Below are 15,793 nucleotides of genomic sequence, written 5' to 3'. Positions count from 1 at the left end.
AGTTGTGAGTCGTGTCTTCTATCACCCACGTGGACTTCCTGCATATTACTAAGTCGTCTCGCTGGCCTCGCAGCCTGGCTGTTGTTCTCAAACACCAAGCCCATGGGCTTTCCGTTGACATGCGTCCGGCTCGACGTCTTTGTGGGTATCTCTCTCGTGGTAAAATGCTCAGCCCCAATTCCTGAGATATTTTCCCCTGGCGTCTTGGGTAGAGACCCATTTGTCAACCGGCTATTGTGCTTCGGCACTGGTCCTCCGGGCATCCGTGCAATCCACTTCCTATTGGATTTTGTTTCATAACATGTCACTGCGAGATCCAACTAGGCGAATAGCCAAACAGACCATCCAAGAGCGAGTGCTTGAGCTTAAATTCATGAGTGGCAGTTGTACCTGCTCGTACTGAAGGCGCCGCCCCCCGGCCCCTTGAGTTAAAAAGAATGAAATTAAACTCCGAGTACATTTCCCAGACTGCTTTCCCGAAGCACATTTGTCATCATCTCGCCAAATCCCAACTTCCTCACAGCTACATTCCCTAACCCCTACCCCGAGAGTATTGTGGACTTGCCTGCGGCGGCCTATATGGGCGGTACACGACAGGGGTGCGGGTGTGCGTCGGGGAAGTTGCCGGCAGCTCGGGTATCGGCCGATCTGCCCCTTCAAGCTCAGCGAGCTGTTGGAAATGGTGGTTTGATGGTTGAGCCTGTTGATGTTCGACGCCTCGCTGTGCAGTTGATGGTGAAGTAGCCACGCCGTGCCAAACATTCTGTCCCGAAGATAATGGTCCCGTCGTATTGTTGCTTCTGGTCGAGCTTACGGAGTTCTGGCGACTTGACCGGTTGACGACGACGAGCACAGGCCTCTGCTCATTGACAAGTGATGGAGAGGGCGACCGCGACTGCGACCGCGGCGGGGACGTCGAGTACAAAGACGCTTGAATTGCGCGACTGGGATCTGAACCTCTCGTCAGTGCTGGAAGTGTCATCTGATGATTCGCGAGGTGCTCACCGCGAGGCACGTAGGAATTGCTTGTAGGCAAGATCATGCTAGATGTTGGTGGCTCTGAGCCCCTGACGACAACTCCTGTCCGTTTCTTCCATTTCCGTCTTGCAAAGAACAGCAACGCGCCGACCAGAAAGAGCAGGGCTAAAGTGGCTCCGGCGCTCACGCCTGCGATGCCCCCCTTTGATAGACCCGAGGAGCTGCTGCTACCTGCTGGGATCACTGGGATTGTGTTCGACGCTGAACTCGCCTCTGGGAGAGTCGCCGTCGTATCCACACTCGAGGTCGTCGTTGAATCGGACGAAGCGGCGGACGTAGTCGAAGAACTTAAGCTAGTCGACGAACTTGACGTGGCGGAAGAAACGGAGCTGGTCGAGGGACTGGGGCTGGTCGAAGAACGTGAGCTTGCCGACGAGCTGGAGCTGGTCGACGAGCTTGAGCTGGCTGTTGAACTTGTGCTGGTCGACGAAGTTGTACTTGACGAGATACTCGGCATCGACGTCGGCGTCGGCGTAAATGTTGTCTTCTTGAAAACGGCGGCGCTCTCAGAGTTGCTCGAGAGCTTCGCGCCCACCAAGTCCTCGTCCGGGCATCCGTCGTCGCAAGCATCGGAAGAACAGCAACCTAAGAAGGGGCGATCCAAGTCAAAGCACGTGTACCACTTCCCCTTTGGATTGAGGCATTCCTGGTCTTTGATGCCTGCTCCTTTGCTCTTCTTGAAGCTGGAATACGTGACATTGCTCGCAGGACAGATCTTGTACAGTCAAAGTCAGTCTTGGACTTATCCAAGGAAGAACATTTGAAGTGAGAGGAGGGGAGAAGGCTGAGTAACATCTCGTGGCCTTCCCAATGTGCTCCATTCGTGGGTATTTTGGGACCATGAGCTCATGGATGTTGCAGAAGTGTCTGTCATTGGAAGGTGCAGAAAATATTTGGAAGTTGCTTACACCTGAACCGTCTAGGCACGGGTCTGAAGCACAGCACCCTAGGAAATGGACATCGCTGTGCTCGCAGACAAAAAAGGCGCCTCCCTCAGGGCATGAGAGGCCGAATGCGTCGACTGGGTTGTACATGATGGTGATGCCAACCTGATATGGGAGTAGTTGGCTGGGCTCATGCTTCAAGCTCTAAATATGAGCTTCGGCTGATGGGCAAGAAAGTTTCGTAAAGGCAGGTTCCTGAGTAAAGAATTGTCAGAGCCCAAGTGAAGTGGCCTGGGGAGGGTTTGTCAAACATGGAGCGTTCGGGGTGGGAATGACTGGGAAGCAAACAAATTGAGATGGTTACAAGCAACGGAGGTACCAGGGCTTTTTTTTGCTGTCAACGTAATGCGTCAAATTAAACAGCCCGTGCTACCCACAGCCAAACCAAGTGACTTGAAGCTTCTTGTTGTGGATGTTAAGTTGGCCGTCTCACAATGTGTGTGCGGCCGTGTTCTTGGGCGAAAGGAATGTGTGGTCGACAAGTACGCGGCACAATAGTTTGGAGGCCTTGCTATGTAATATGAAAGCGCTTCTCGTTGTCTATAACACTATAGAATGAGCAGTGCTTCCATCCATCGGTCAGCTCGCACCAGATCTCTACGCTGAACAGGTGATCGTACTATTTCCAGGGCTCACCCAACTTCTGTCATGGGGAGGTTTCTCATAGTGTGCTGCCCATCACTACGGCTGAGTGACAACCAGCACTGCCGATGTGTATGTTGTATGTGTGCTTGTGCATGCTTATGCATATCTATGTATGTGGCTGTGTGTGTGGGCGTACGTAGCGATTCACTGTGTAGGACTTGCCAGACAAGTAAACCAAACTAGATCGGTGTTTTCGCTTCTCAATTTGTCGCCTCCCCTCAAGTCGTGGGACGGCGTAAACATTCGTAACCACCGTAGTCACGAAAATTCATGGTATCATTTCAGGTCGCTACCGATCTGACTGTGCCTCAGTCATAAATAGTAAACCGTGGACAATGCACGCATATATTACAGCCCATTGAGCACACTCTGAATACCCACACTGCTTGAGTCCTCTCTCTTCTGCACGATGGCCTTGAAATCGGCCTTGGTCAGCTTCTTGCCCGTCGCAGCTGAGCCCGATCCCAAGTTCCTGCTCTTCTCTCTCAGCGCCTCGGGACCAATAATGAACAAGTACCCGATCTCCGGAAGGAGATCTAATATCCCCTGGACGTCCTTGGTGAGGGGCCACTCCTTCAACGTCGAGATGTACTTGTTGAGGTCCTTAGTCACCATCAACCCACCAGTCGCGTTGACAGAGAACTTCTTGAAGTGCTCCAAGAGCAGCTTGTGTATCGCCAACGCCAGCTCACTGCTGAAGATCTCAAGATTGTGGCCATCAATGGCCTGCGTCGATAGTACGGAGACGCGTTTGAGGAAGGTGCAAATCGTTTGACATGTAGGTGTCTGCAACAGCTCTGCGATGAGCTCGAGCTCTGCATCTTTGGGGCGGAAGTCTGTCTTGCGCTGTGTTGCCAGTGTCCTGGTAACCCAGTTTATCACAACGTCTACTGAGCTTTTGACGACACTGTTCGTTTTTCTCTCAATTGTTTCCATCGCCATCTTTGCCTGAGCCTCCATGCTCCGCCGTACGGTCGCATTCCCTTCCGCGAGCCTGATCATGACAGTCTGTATGAATCGAGACATGATGTTCGCAATTGTGACGGCGGGTCGGATGTTGGGCAAGTAGGATATATCCGGTTCGACCTTCGAATTTTCTTGCGAGGAAGAAGCGTCCAGCGCGGCGTCTAGAGCTGTCTCGATGTAGACCTGGCCCATGCTGGTAAGAAGTAGGCTGAGTAGACTGTTAACATCCCTCGCAGTGTCGGTGGAGGAGCCGAGCTCGAGCGTCCTGCGAACACTCTCTGCGAGCCACCGCATCATCCTTTGAGCTACCTGAACGCTGATAGCACCGTCTTCATCAGAAACCTCGATTTCGTTCTTGTTCTCGCTGCTGTCCTTAACGCCAGCGACCCGCAACATCATTGCCTTTTGAGTAGGTGTGAGATCAGATGAATCAAGACGTTCCAAGTAAACGTCTTTGGCCGATGCCAGTAGCTGTGAGCCTTGTTGAGCTATAGCCGCCATGAAACCACTTGGTGCTTTCTTGCGTCTAGAGTGAAAGATGGTGTACTTGAAGAGCAGCGAGCTGTACAACTCCTCCAGATTCCTACGCTCTCTTTCGATATATGAATTCCCGACGAGATAGGGCACAAAAAGCTCTTCCATCTGCTGGTCCAAGGTTTGTGATATTTGCGCAGAGCACGGCTCAGGGTTATCGATCAGTCCGTGAGTCTTCAGGTCCTCGATGAGTTGACCAATGTAGGTTCTCGCCGAGTGCAGGGACCGCAGGAATGCTAGCGACGATACGGAATCCGCTTTCTCAAGCACCATTTCCAGCCGCTGTTGGACAGACTGTTGAAAGACTCGTTGAATGAATTTGATCAGAACTGTTTCCGCCATCGGGAAGGCTTGTTTGATGATGAACGACTCCTCTTGCATGACAACCCTGACTTCGTCAATTAGAGATTGTAAACTCTGCTCGATCCCGGGAGGTTCCTTGTCAGGATCGGCAAGCAATTCCCAAGTGTCATCGTCACCGGTGACCTCGTCTGCCAGAAGCTGGTTTCTGTTGATAAAGAAGTCGTGTTGATTGACGAAAGTGGCCACGACGCTGTTGCCTCCGTTGAAATCAAATAGAACCTTCGCACACTGCAGCATGTCGGGGAAGTTCTGAGATCGGTAGCTCCTGTTGAACTGCTCGAGCAGGTCCTGTTCCAGAACCTCGCAGAACTTCTCCAGCACTTCGCGAGTGTTGTGCTTCCGGCTGGTGCCAGTCACGCCATTTGTCACCCCGTTCCGTCGATATCCGTTCGTCTGCCCCCACGACGTGGGATCTAACCTCTGGCTGATGCGCATGAGTTGTCGCGCAATGTTGGCGCAACGGACTTTGTTCTCAGCTCCGCCTACCCTCTTCATCTCCTCTAATGAGCCAAGCTGCCCAGTCTCGGATACCTCATTCCAGCATTGAATCAGGAAGTTGGCGTCCAGCGCCCTCCTACGCTTCCGGTCCAACTCCTCGAGCCTCTCGCCGATCTGCACAGCTATGTTCCCCCCTATGTCGCTTCGCGCTGTCCTGTCGTGTCCATTAATGCCGTTGGAACTATTTAAAGTGGAGTCGAGTGCTTCGAATTGAGCCATGGACTGGTCTAATTTTCGACCAAGTGTTTCCAGGGTCCGGTCGTGCTGCGTCTCTGCTCGGCGCACGTCGTTCTGGAGTCCTGACTCCTCCTCTTCCAGCTTCTCGGTGAGTACGCCCAGTTGCGATAATGCATCTATATTTTAGAAAAGGATGTCAATGAGAGTCTGCAGATGGTCTGAAAACAAGAAAGGGCGACGTACTTTCAAAGGTCCTGATCAGGGGCTTTGGGTCGAAAGCAGGTTGTGTCGCAGGGGCGGATCGCCGGTTCACAGGAATGGCGCTCTCGGCCAGCTCGTCAATAAAGTCCCTCACGATGAACTCCTTGGTCGAAAAGTCCTTCTCTTCCAAACTGGGTCCCTGGGGGAACAGAGCTCTCGGGCCAGACCCGGACTCGGCCCTGTTCACAGCCATTAATGCTGCCGGCCCCCGGGGCGCATCGGTTCTCTGATGGGTGATTCGATCAGTTCAATAGTTGACTCTCCCAAGCCCAAGCCTGTAGCCGCTTTGGTCTGCTGTCGAGTCGCGGTCGAAGCCAAAGTCGAAGCCGAAGCCGTAGTCGTCACCGTGGTCGTGGTCGTATTCGTCTGCTCGTTGAAGCCAAATGTTGCCTTCGGGACGTTTCGCCCAATGTCTGCTGTGGAAAGGGAGCCCCATAGATCCCTGCCAACGCTCTACAGGGGTCCCCACCTATGCCCGACCTCCCCCAGCCTTGGACGCTCTAGCCCGTTCAGCACTGGGAACGTGGCTGGAGTTGAACAGCTTACTGCATGGCAGACAGCCAAGAGCTCCCTGCACAGCCGGGGTTGCAGGACTGACGACAGAGTTGGCCCAGCCAAGCTCACACATGCTTGCAGCGGGCCAGGATGGAATTTCCCAATCCTGAATAGCAACGCGGCGCCCATCTTCACTGCCACTCAGCATGCCATTTGTTCCACCGCCTTGTTGGTTCACATCTTCGCCTCCAATGCATTCGCTTGTTGCCATGCCCTTCTCTTGCTAGAACCACTTCTTTCTCTTCTCCGCATCTGCATTGCGCGTTCCTTGTGTATAACATTTGAGGCTACCATCACCATCACGTTGGAACATACCGGATCATCAGAAAATGCCGTTTGACACCAAGGACACCGAAGTCTATCGTCGCAACGAGAAGGCTGGCGGAAAGCTCCTGACCCCAGAAGAGAGGATCAAACTTCTAGAGGTGCATATGCCCCGTGATCTTGAGCGGCAACGGCAGCTAACACATACAAAGCCATACCTCCCTCCCACGAAGGAGGACGAAGGACGCGAACAACGAGCTTCCCCTGGCCGGCGCATCACATTTGGAGTTAGGAACTTTCTGAAGACGCAACTGCACATCCTGACCTTTACAATTATCCATGCCATATTCTCCATTTACATTCGTTCCCGACAGGCCTACCATGCCGTCCGCGATCGTACCTACTCGATTTTCTTCTACCACCATCGCGACCCAGCGATGATACAGAGGGACGTGAAACGACTCAGCAAGGTCCCCAAAGTTCTGAGTGTCATTCTGAGAGTGGAAGATGACGGGAAAGGCGGCGCCGAACTAGAACGCCTGGTGAACGAGGTAGCGGAAGTTTCGGCATGGTGCGCCAGCGCTGGAATACCCGTGCTGAACGTTTACGAGAAGACAGGTGCGCATCCCCTTGCGCCGGGTCCAGTTCTGCAACTGACAAAATCTCTCAGGCCTACTCAAACAATACCTACCTGAAACCCACCGAGCGATTTCCCAGAACCTCCGATCCTACTTCGGCAAGCAACATCCAACATTAACAGTTTGCGCACCTCATGCGCAGTCGATAGAGTCCACGTCCAGCCCACAGACCACAGATTTTGGTGGACCAGTCAGTCACCTTACCATGAGACTCATATGTGCCGAAGATGGCCGCGACTCTATGGTAGATCTTACGAAGACGCTGGCGGAAATGGCCCAGAAGCATAAGATCTCTCCTGCCGACATCGAACCGCGACTTCTCGACGTAGAGCTTAGGGAGAGCGTCATGGAAGAATCCGACTTGTTGATCATCTTTGGACCCTACATTGAGTTCCAAGGATATCCGCCCTGGCACCTGCATCTCACCGAAATCTACCAGGTGCCTGACAACGAGAGCGTCGGTTATCAGGTGTTTTACAGTGGCCTGTGCAAGTATGCGAATGCTCAGTTCAGGCTGGGACGATAGTTGAGGTCCTCAACTTCTGATAGAGCTGCTCTGCAGACGCAGCGCATGGGTACAGGAGTTCAAGGTGCAGCATAGAGAAGTGTTTACAGTTTTATACCCAACATCAAATCCTCCAGATCTTCATATCTTGAGCACCCTTGTCCCATTTGTAAACTGGCCCCGTCCCAACGTTATAATGGTAGTAGTTGTTGGTCCCGCCTTCTACCATGGCTTGACGAAATGTAATGTTGATTCTACCTCCGTCCTTCTCATTCTTCCCACTTCTCTTCGGAATCGAGTGCAGCCAGCAAGACTGAGTCTTACCTCGCATCAAAATCATGTCGCCGCTGTCAAGAGGCAGCTTCAGAGGTTTCGGGTCTGATCCGCCCGTATTCTGCTCGCTTGGGGCAATGGGCTTGTGCTTCAACAAGAAATCCCTCCTCGCGCCAAAAGAGAATGAAGCAATGGCTGGATCTGAGCCAAGGAAGCGCTCATCGTCAGAATGATAGCTTATACTGTCCGATCCTGAGGAGTAATAGTTTACAAGGCAGAAGTTGAACTTGCAGCCAGTAGCAGCTTCGGTCGACCGCCGTAGGTCATCGAGGCACTTGGGAATTGGACGGGGCGCGCAGTTTGGATATGAGCTGCCGAGAACTTTTGTTCCCGTCTTCGTATCGACAACAGTGCCCTCATCCGAGAAGCGTGAGGTGTTGTCTATGCCGAAGACAGTGGTATATCTTGGCGTGTTGATGAGAGTTTCCGTGCCTCCTCTCTTGATGGTGTACTTGACTCTGTAAAATGGCAGCTCCGACCTGAGAAAGTTGAAAGCGTCCTTGGCGAGGTAGCTTGGGACGTAAGGTTGAAAGTACAATAGGTCGAGGTCCAACTGGTCGTTGATGGCACGGCCTTGAGTCGCCGGGAGCGATGACAATTCCTTCTCAATATGAAGTGGGAGCCCGGGTATGGGGAAAGGATATGTTAAATGAGTGGATGTGGCGCTCTATGGCATGTTAGAAACATATTGCTATGACTCCAAACTCATCATCAAAGGCATACTGGTTCCTCTTGAGCTTCATGCTCATCCACTTTCCGCTGCTTCGCCGGTGGCGTAAAGAAAGAGTCGATCGTCCTCTTCTTTGACATCGTGCTCATAAGGGGGGAATTTTGAAGCGTTAAGCATACTGAGTAGAGTCTCAAAGTATGCCAAGTTATTATGAACTCTTGATATTCAAAGGGCGACTTAGTGACATCACTGACTAGCAGGAAGGCCATGGGCGGCACTAGCCTGCCCTTCAGCCTTGTCCCTTGCCGCTGCGCCAAGCCTGAAAGCTTCCCCAGTAAATTCCAACCACTGCGGTGAGCCTGCAGCCTCGTGAAAACTTTCGAGCCCCATAAATATTCATCACCTTCCTCTCACTCACGGACACGAACATGCACACACCCGCAACATTGCCCCCAGAAATTTGTTAATGATGTCTACCGGTGGAGCTCCCACAAACAATCCGGCCACGCAGGAGGAAGATACCATGGGGATCCTGCGCCCACCAAGATTGCCGCCCAGCACTACGCTGAACAAGGCTTTGTTCTCAAAAACTGTCAACCTGGCTGCAGCGTCTGTAAGAGACAACAAGAACCTATCAAAACTCAGGCAGGCCCTTTCCAAAAATGGAGACATTATGCCCATGGAAAGGATATCTGCCATCGCCCCAGACCCGGACACCGACCTCGCAGCAAAAGGCCGGAAATGTCTCCTGCTCAAGCCTTCGATCTCACCCAAGCAGCCAGAGACATGGGGCCCTCTTGTCTCACAGCTGGTGAAGCAGGATGAGGTTGGCATAGTCCCATATGAGCTGCAGCTAGACTATGACTACTGGAACTACCGCGACGTACTGTCGACTCTGTTGCCCGAGGAGCTGCACGATGACATTCCTGCCGGGTTCAACACAGCGGGACACGTCGCGCATCTAAATTTAAGAGACCAGCACCTTCCGTACAAGATGCTGATAGGTCAGGTCATCGTGGAGAAGAACCAGCACATCAGGACAGTCATCAACAAAACGGACAATGTGGGCACCGAATCCGAATTCCGGACCTTTGGCTACGAGCTGCTTGCCGGCGAGGACGATATGAACGTTGAGCTGAACGAGAACGGGTGTGTGTTCAAGTTCGATTATTCCAAGGTTTATTGGAACAGCAAGCTTGAAAAAGAACACACGAGACTCGTCAGGTCGTTCCAGCCGGGAGAAGTTGTGTGCGATGTGATGGCTGGCATTGGGCCTTTCGCAGTTCCGGCTGGGAAGAGGGGTGTCTTTGTTTGGGCCAATGACTATAATCCGGAGAGCTACAAATATCTTCAGGATGCTATTGGGAGAAACAAGGTGGGTGCCTTCTGCCGTTAAGCCAAATGCCTTGATCTCGACTGACTGGACAACAGGTCTCATCTTTCGTGCGGCCATTCAACGAAGACGGTCGTGTCTTCATCCACAAGGCAGCCGACTCGGTCCTAGCATCGTCACGGGCTGGTGAAGCGGCCGTAGTACCTTCAAAGCAGAAGTTCTCGAGAAGTAATCCCGACGCCAAAAGGCCACCGCCGACGGTAATTCCCATTCCACCTACCATCAGCCATTTTGTGATGAATCTGCCGGCATCCGCGACCGAGTTTCTGTCGTCCTACAGAGGTCTGTACGCCGGACAGGAGGCGCTCTTCGCGCCACACACGCAGACCAGGCTACCCATGATCCATGTCCACTGCTTCGCCCTGAAGAGCGACGATGATGTGCCCAGGATTGACATCTCCGAGCGTGTTTCGAAGGAATTGGGCACCACCTTGCGCTGGGACGGGAAGACTGGGGCGACCGTGAATGAGGTAGAGGATGGACAGGTTGCCGTGAACCATGTCCGAGACGTGGCGCCGGCGAAGAGCATGTACTGTGCGAGCTTCAGGCTGCCGTCCGAGGTTGCTTTCGCTGCTAGGCAGTGAAATCCTGGTCAGAAAAGGCCATTCGAAAAACTCATGACTGTCTTCTGGGGTTCTATCGCCACAGCTACTACGCGGCAGGAATTGCCATCCTGTCTCGATTGAAGGACTGCCGCTTCTGCCAACCAGCTACCCCCAACCGTTCGCGCTGCCCTTGGGCGGTCTTCCGACCGAGTCGACGAATGAACACCTTATCTGGGCGCTCGTGGCAACTGCGGGAGGAGGCGTTGCATGGGCCGTTGAAGATATGCATGTCACACGACACTATCAGCATACAGGACAACGCACAGCATTTTGACAATCTACATACTTTGCACTCTGGGCGGACTAGGTCGGCTCGAGGATGAAATGGACCTTCTTGAGATTTTGGCGCGCGGCTTAAGAGCTTATCCGGTCTCATGCAGAAAAGCAATGCTGGCCACTCTCGTCAAGATGCAGAGGGCGGACTGGAAGGCGGGCGCAAAACTGGGTCGGTCTGCTCACTTTTGCGCCAGCACCCCTCTTTCGCATCTTGGGATGACGATGGCTTGCGGCACTATCTAGCATTGAGATGGCTCCAATTTGATCTTCGCACTCGTCTTGCGCCGGTCGTCTAGGACACGGGTTTCATCACCTGTGGAAGCCTTACGACGCCTTCAAACCAGGGTCTTCCGCGTGCGTCCGCCCCCGGTTGTCTACCCCAGGACGTTGCTACAAGTATGGTGTGCGAGTCCAATCAACAGCAGCAGCATGCCCTTGTATAGATGCATTATGTCAAATCAGAGCAGACGGCTATTCGGACCCAATTGCTACCTCGCAATCGGAAAACACCAAGGATTGCGGTCGGGGATAGGATACTCGCGACTGCTGTTCAATTCCTTAAACCTCATTTCCCCCTGGATATGACATCAGGAGACGGCTCTCTGCAGATGAAGATTGTTGTGAAGGAGGAGAAAAGAGTCATCGGGTATGGTAAACGACGAGTATTACCACGAGCCAACAATCATTTACATGTGATTGATGACATGGGACAGTCGCACTGAGATAGGCAAGCTCGCGCGCTCTGCAGACGACCCTATTTCTGCACGGCAGCGGCGTCGAGATCATGTATGCTCACACCGGGTGCTGAAGATCGGTTTCCAATTAGGGAGCTCCTCCGGGATAAGGGGCGCGTTCAGGCTACTGCGGTCTACTGAGTCGTATCTGCAGGTTGAAGGGCTGCAAAAATATGTGATTGGCAATGCGGCTCTTTGCCAATCATCGAGGTCAATCACCCAACGAATCTACTTGGTTCGCAGAGAGGATAGGTTACACAAAGCGTTGACGAACGCGTTTGCCGAACAGCGAAAACACCAGGTGCACCGTCTAGCAAGAACGCCATGGGCCACGAAGAAGACCACTATGATGCACTCCAGGCATGGCATTTCTTGTCGGGGATTGAGGCTTATGTGATGATGGGCCACAACCTCGCCAAGGCAAGTGCCAGCCGTCAGCCCGGCAATAAGATGCGAGCGGAAGCCCTGCGGCGCAGTCGTGCTCTGGACATCATGCCGTGTGCCTGTTTCACAGCGGCCCCGGTCAGGTAGGAGGGGACCTACCACCCGCCTGTGGAGGGAGCTGTACGCAGATCTGGGATGCGCTGCAGATACAACATGCCCTTGATGCTTCCCAGTTGCCACGCCTTCCTACGGTGGGGCGTCTGCTTCGTTGCGCCAGCCGCCCAGGGAGTAGCATAGAAAGGCATGGATGGTGGTACGACAGGTAGACAGGAAGTATTAACCCGTAGGGTGATACAGGGCATGACGGATTGGAAAAAGGCAAGGCATGAACGAAGCGGCCCGCCCATTGAAGCTCGGTAGTGGCAGGACGGAGACAAGGAAGGTCGGGTAGGACTCGGACTGGGAATAACCGACTGAGGCCATCCTGCCATTCCCTCTGGGCAATCCCCACGTCGATCGCAGCGTCGTCTTCCCCATACATTCGCGTCTGCGTCTGCGGGGGGAAGATTGCGATAAACTTGCGGCACACCGGCTCCTACCCCCCTCCTGCCATGCCTCCTAATCTGATTAGACGCACACAGTCGACACTCGACCCTGCCACACACATGTACAGCGCACGACTATGACGAATCTGTTACGAAACTAGGGGATCTAGAGAGCTTGCCCTCACGCGATTAGGAGGTTGCGTTAACACAGTCCCAAGTGAAGCGAGATGCTGGGAGTACAGACACCGGTGTGGAGATATACGAGGCTGATTCGCCGGAGGATTGCTGCACGTTATCGCGGAGGCATCCGTGGGTGTTCGGCCTGCATCGGGCAGACCACACGCGCCGGCCATGCTGTCTGTTTTTGGGCGCATGTACATTACCAATAAGAAGTGCGTGTCTGTGACAATATGTGATGACAATAATATCAACAACAATAATGCCGCCTCTGAGCGGTGGTGGGATGGCGAATGCGGGGAGGCATCTTTCCCAAAACTCTGCGTAGAATTTGCTCCGGAAAGCCGCGAGAAATAGAGCGGCCGAGATGGGCCATTCGGGCCTCCTTCGCTTCGGGCTGCGCTGGATCGAACGCCAACTCCACCCTCCTTGGGGCCTCGCCTTGGGAGGATCCCGGCGCCGAGCGCACGGCGAAAAAGGTCGAGCCCGTATCCGTCTTCGCTAGAGCACCCAATGTATAACCGATCGAGGCTCGATGTACGTAGTTTCTGCACGGTACACATACTTAGCAAGCCGCTCAGCCCCTTCGGATTGCCTCATCAGGCGTGCTGGTCGGCGATCACCCAGAGCCTAAGCAGTGCTTGCGTGCTTGCGTGCGATAGCAAACCACAAAAGGTCGCATTGCTTGAGTATGCCCTCTACGTTTCATCTGAAGAAAGTCAAGGCTGGCCAGACCGTGTCGGTTCCCAGTCTTGCTCGGTGCCAGTCCTAGGCCGATCCCTCCAAGGGGCCACGTACGGGCTGGGCGGACTGTCACTCGGCCGATACTGGTGTAGAGGTTGTTTTTCCCAATCGTCAAGTGTCTGGCCATCTATTAAGCGTCGGCGGCAGTCGGGATGTCAAGACCTGGGGTCGGCTAATGCAGCGAGAGCGAGATTGGCAGAGAGTATTAGATTGCGCCCGTCCGGTGCCTGCCCGCTAGTCGTTGGCCCAGGCCTGGCCCAGTGGGAACTGGACCGGCGAGCGAGTGGCATCTCACCAAGGTCCTTTTCGATGGTACGGCGGTAGTCAGTTTCACTTGACGGTGGGGACGAGCAAGTGTGTCTCTCTCTCTTCTTTTCCGGGCGAGCCCTCTGGCCCTCTACGATGGCACCTCGTCCGCTCCAGTCCAATGCACGGGAATCTTCCCCGGGGGGACGGGAGGGAGGGCTGGGGAGAACTAGGCCTAGATGCAGTGCTGACACCTTCCAGGTCCTGCTTTTCTGTTCGCCCAGATATGAACTGTAAATTGTCTAATTATCTAATGAAAATCCACCCGGGGCTAGCCAAGTACAGCAAGACTTTTGGTATGAGCATCCCGCGCAAACCAAACCCACATTCAAGGCTTGTGTTGTTGCTATACGAACTATGGACTCACAACGCAGCAAGAACATGCCGAATAAGCCGTGGATGATTTGATTTACGGGAGGTACCACAGTACTCGTGACAGCTCTACTGGGTTCGTAGGCAAACCTAGCAAACGTCACTCACGGTACAGCGCCACCAGAGTCCTCGAGAACCCGGGCAGGTAGTCCTCGTCCATACCTGTTGATCCTGTCTCGCCAGGCGCCACCAACCCTGGGAAAGGGCTTCCAGAACGTGGCAGCTCCACTCCACATGTCTGAGGCGCTGGGAGGCGTCGTCGACCCCCGCGCGGCAGCAGGAACGCCCCCTAGCGAGGGAACGAGGCATATTCACAACGGCGAGCCCCATGGCTTGGACGTGTTTAAGACACCGCATCGACGGTGTTCCCTCCTGGACGCTGGAATGCCGCGAGTCAACGTCTCTTGTGGCACGACAAGGGAGAGCACACATCTCCGGGTTACCCGATGAGCAACACCCGCCCAGGACGACTCGCAGCCTTGACGCTGGGCAGTCAGCCTTGACAAGAGAGCCCGCGTCACTGGGCGGCTCCCAACTCGCGGCCCGCCCTGTGCTGGGTTGCATCATCTGCTTCGGTTCACTGCGCCTCGGGAATATGACAAGTCGAAAGTGACCAGGCAGGGGGACGGGAGGGGCTTGCTCTTTGTTGTGAACTGCCACTTGCCAATGAGAAAATTTTACGGGTTTGTCGTCTTGAGTCCAAGCCCGGTGTTCCTGCAATTCTACGAGTACCTTGACGAAACTGTAACGGCACCGAGTCCAGGGAACCCGAGCGGGGTGTAAAACACATGAGAGATGATAGATGATAGACGACAGGTTTGGTTACCGATCGAAAGCCTCGAGATGCCCACCTTCCCTTTCAGCCCTTCCTCGCCTACTCTCGATGTGGGACCAGGCCGTACTCGCGGGCCCGTTGTGTGACGGTCGTTCTTAGACGAAAACTATGGGCCGTGTCTTGTGATAGAGCCTCAACACAGAGCCTCAAAAAGGCAACTCCTAGCCGCTGGCCCCAAGGCCCGGAGATTTCCTCTTCTTATTTTACTCTCCCCCGCGGGCTGGAGCCGGCGCCAGGGCCGTGGTCAGTTGGTTTGTTTGTTTGTTGTCATGAGAAAGGCTCATTCCTAGGGCCTGATGGTCCCGGAGGCTAGCTTATCTCTGGACATCAAGGTCCATCCATAAAAGTCGTAACGTCTCACGGAAGTAGTCTACCGCAGTAGGACGCTTCCACTGCCCCCTGGCTTATCAAGAATGCGCACGGTTGAGGCAGTCTGCCGCCTGGCCGTATCTTGATGGCGTTGCCGTCGGCTTCGGGAGGAATGGACAATGGATTGAGCCGACAGATACCGCTCGAATTACGTGTTTGTGTCTCGAGTGCTGTAAGAAATGCTGCTGAGAGGAGCCTGGCCTCGCAAACTATAACACGATTCCTTAGAATAGATGCTACCGTGATGCTTTCGACCGCTACGCAGCCAGGCCTCTGGGGGCCTGGAAACATTGCGGTGGCCGCTGTAGTCCGAAACGGCTCCCGCTACGGCGACGATCAGGGTCTCGTCGTCTCCGCAATAGCTGCACGACCGGGCCCCTGTCCTTCCAACAATGGCGGCGGCTGGCGTTAGTCGGGAAAAACCTCCGAATCATTCGGGCTGCATCTCTGCCCGTGTTACATCTGGCTCACCCAAACCGACCTATGGTACTGATCAGATATGGCACGAGCAATTCCTAATCTCTCACAGGTCACCTCTCACCCGGGGGATAGTAGCATTGATTCAATGAAGAACCATCTCGGCCGTCGATGAGATCTAGTCAGTCGAACGTGAACTACTCTTCACCGCCCTATTCGGACGAAAGTCTAAACCCCACGAGGTG

General features: G+C 54.0%; 7 protein-coding genes across 7 annotated transcripts; 4 read left to right on the top strand and 3 right to left on the bottom strand.

Annotated features, from left to right (window-relative positions):
- Window positions 1-876: 876 nt before the first annotated feature.
- On the top strand, window positions 877-1,802 carry J7T55_008734 (uncharacterized protein; the record flags this gene model as incomplete). The annotated part of the gene is made up of 2 exons (XM_053139085.1): window positions 877-997; window positions 1,048-1,802. 2 exons carry the CDS (start codon window positions 877-879, stop codon window positions 1,800-1,802), a joined length of 876 nt encoding a protein of 291 aa, XP_052998009.1.
- Window positions 1,803-2,975: 1,173 nt separating this feature from the next.
- Window positions 2,976-5,619, bottom strand: J7T55_008733 (exocyst complex component protein; the record flags this gene model as incomplete). The annotated part of the gene is made up of 2 exons (XM_053139081.1): window positions 2,976-5,341; window positions 5,409-5,619. 2 exons carry the CDS (start codon window positions 5,617-5,619, stop codon window positions 2,976-2,978), a joined length of 2,577 nt encoding a protein of 858 aa, XP_052998008.1.
- A 54-nt stretch (window positions 5,620-5,673) lies between these two features.
- On the bottom strand, window positions 5,674-6,054 carry J7T55_008732 (uncharacterized protein; the record flags this gene model as incomplete). Its single annotated transcript, XM_053139080.1, has 2 exons — window positions 5,674-5,792; window positions 5,973-6,054. 2 exons carry the CDS (start codon window positions 6,052-6,054, stop codon window positions 5,674-5,676), a joined length of 201 nt encoding a protein of 66 aa, XP_052998007.1.
- A 256-nt stretch (window positions 6,055-6,310) lies between these two features.
- On the top strand, window positions 6,311-7,409 carry J7T55_008731 (undecaprenyl diphosphate synthase; the record flags this gene model as incomplete). The annotated part of the gene is made up of 2 exons (XM_053139079.1): window positions 6,311-6,863; window positions 6,916-7,409. The coding sequence occupies 2 exons, from the start codon at window positions 6,311-6,313 to the stop codon at window positions 7,407-7,409; spliced, it is 1,047 nt and encodes a 348-aa protein (XP_052998006.1).
- A 103-nt stretch (window positions 7,410-7,512) lies between these two features.
- Window positions 7,513-8,540, bottom strand: J7T55_008730 (2OG-Fe(II)oxygenase superfamily protein; the record flags this gene model as incomplete). The annotated part of the gene is made up of 2 exons (XM_053139078.1): window positions 7,513-8,388; window positions 8,445-8,540. 2 exons carry the CDS (start codon window positions 8,538-8,540, stop codon window positions 7,513-7,515), a joined length of 972 nt encoding a protein of 323 aa, XP_052998005.1.
- Window positions 8,541-8,860: 320 nt separating this feature from the next.
- Window positions 8,861-10,368, top strand: J7T55_008729 (uncharacterized protein; the record flags this gene model as incomplete). The annotated part of the gene is made up of 2 exons (XM_053139077.1): window positions 8,861-9,766; window positions 9,823-10,368. The coding sequence occupies 2 exons, from the start codon at window positions 8,861-8,863 to the stop codon at window positions 10,366-10,368; spliced, it is 1,452 nt and encodes a 483-aa protein (XP_052998004.1).
- An 878-nt stretch (window positions 10,369-11,246) lies between these two features.
- On the top strand, window positions 11,247-11,930 carry J7T55_008728 (uncharacterized protein; the record flags this gene model as incomplete). The annotated part of the gene is made up of 2 exons (XM_053139076.1): window positions 11,247-11,311; window positions 11,714-11,930. 2 exons carry the CDS (start codon window positions 11,247-11,249, stop codon window positions 11,928-11,930), a joined length of 282 nt encoding a protein of 93 aa, XP_052998003.1.
- Window positions 11,931-15,793: the final 3,863 nt, after the last annotated feature.

The sequence above is a fragment of the Diaporthe amygdali genome, assembly GCF_026229845.1.
Source record: "Diaporthe amygdali strain CAA958 chromosome Unknown NODE_4_length_2575358_cov_65_588622, whole genome shotgun sequence".
NCBI classification, from domain to species: domain Eukaryota; kingdom Fungi; phylum Ascomycota; class Sordariomycetes; order Diaporthales; family Diaporthaceae; genus Diaporthe; species Diaporthe amygdali.
This window is presented reverse-complemented; position numbering and strand designations above follow the sequence as displayed.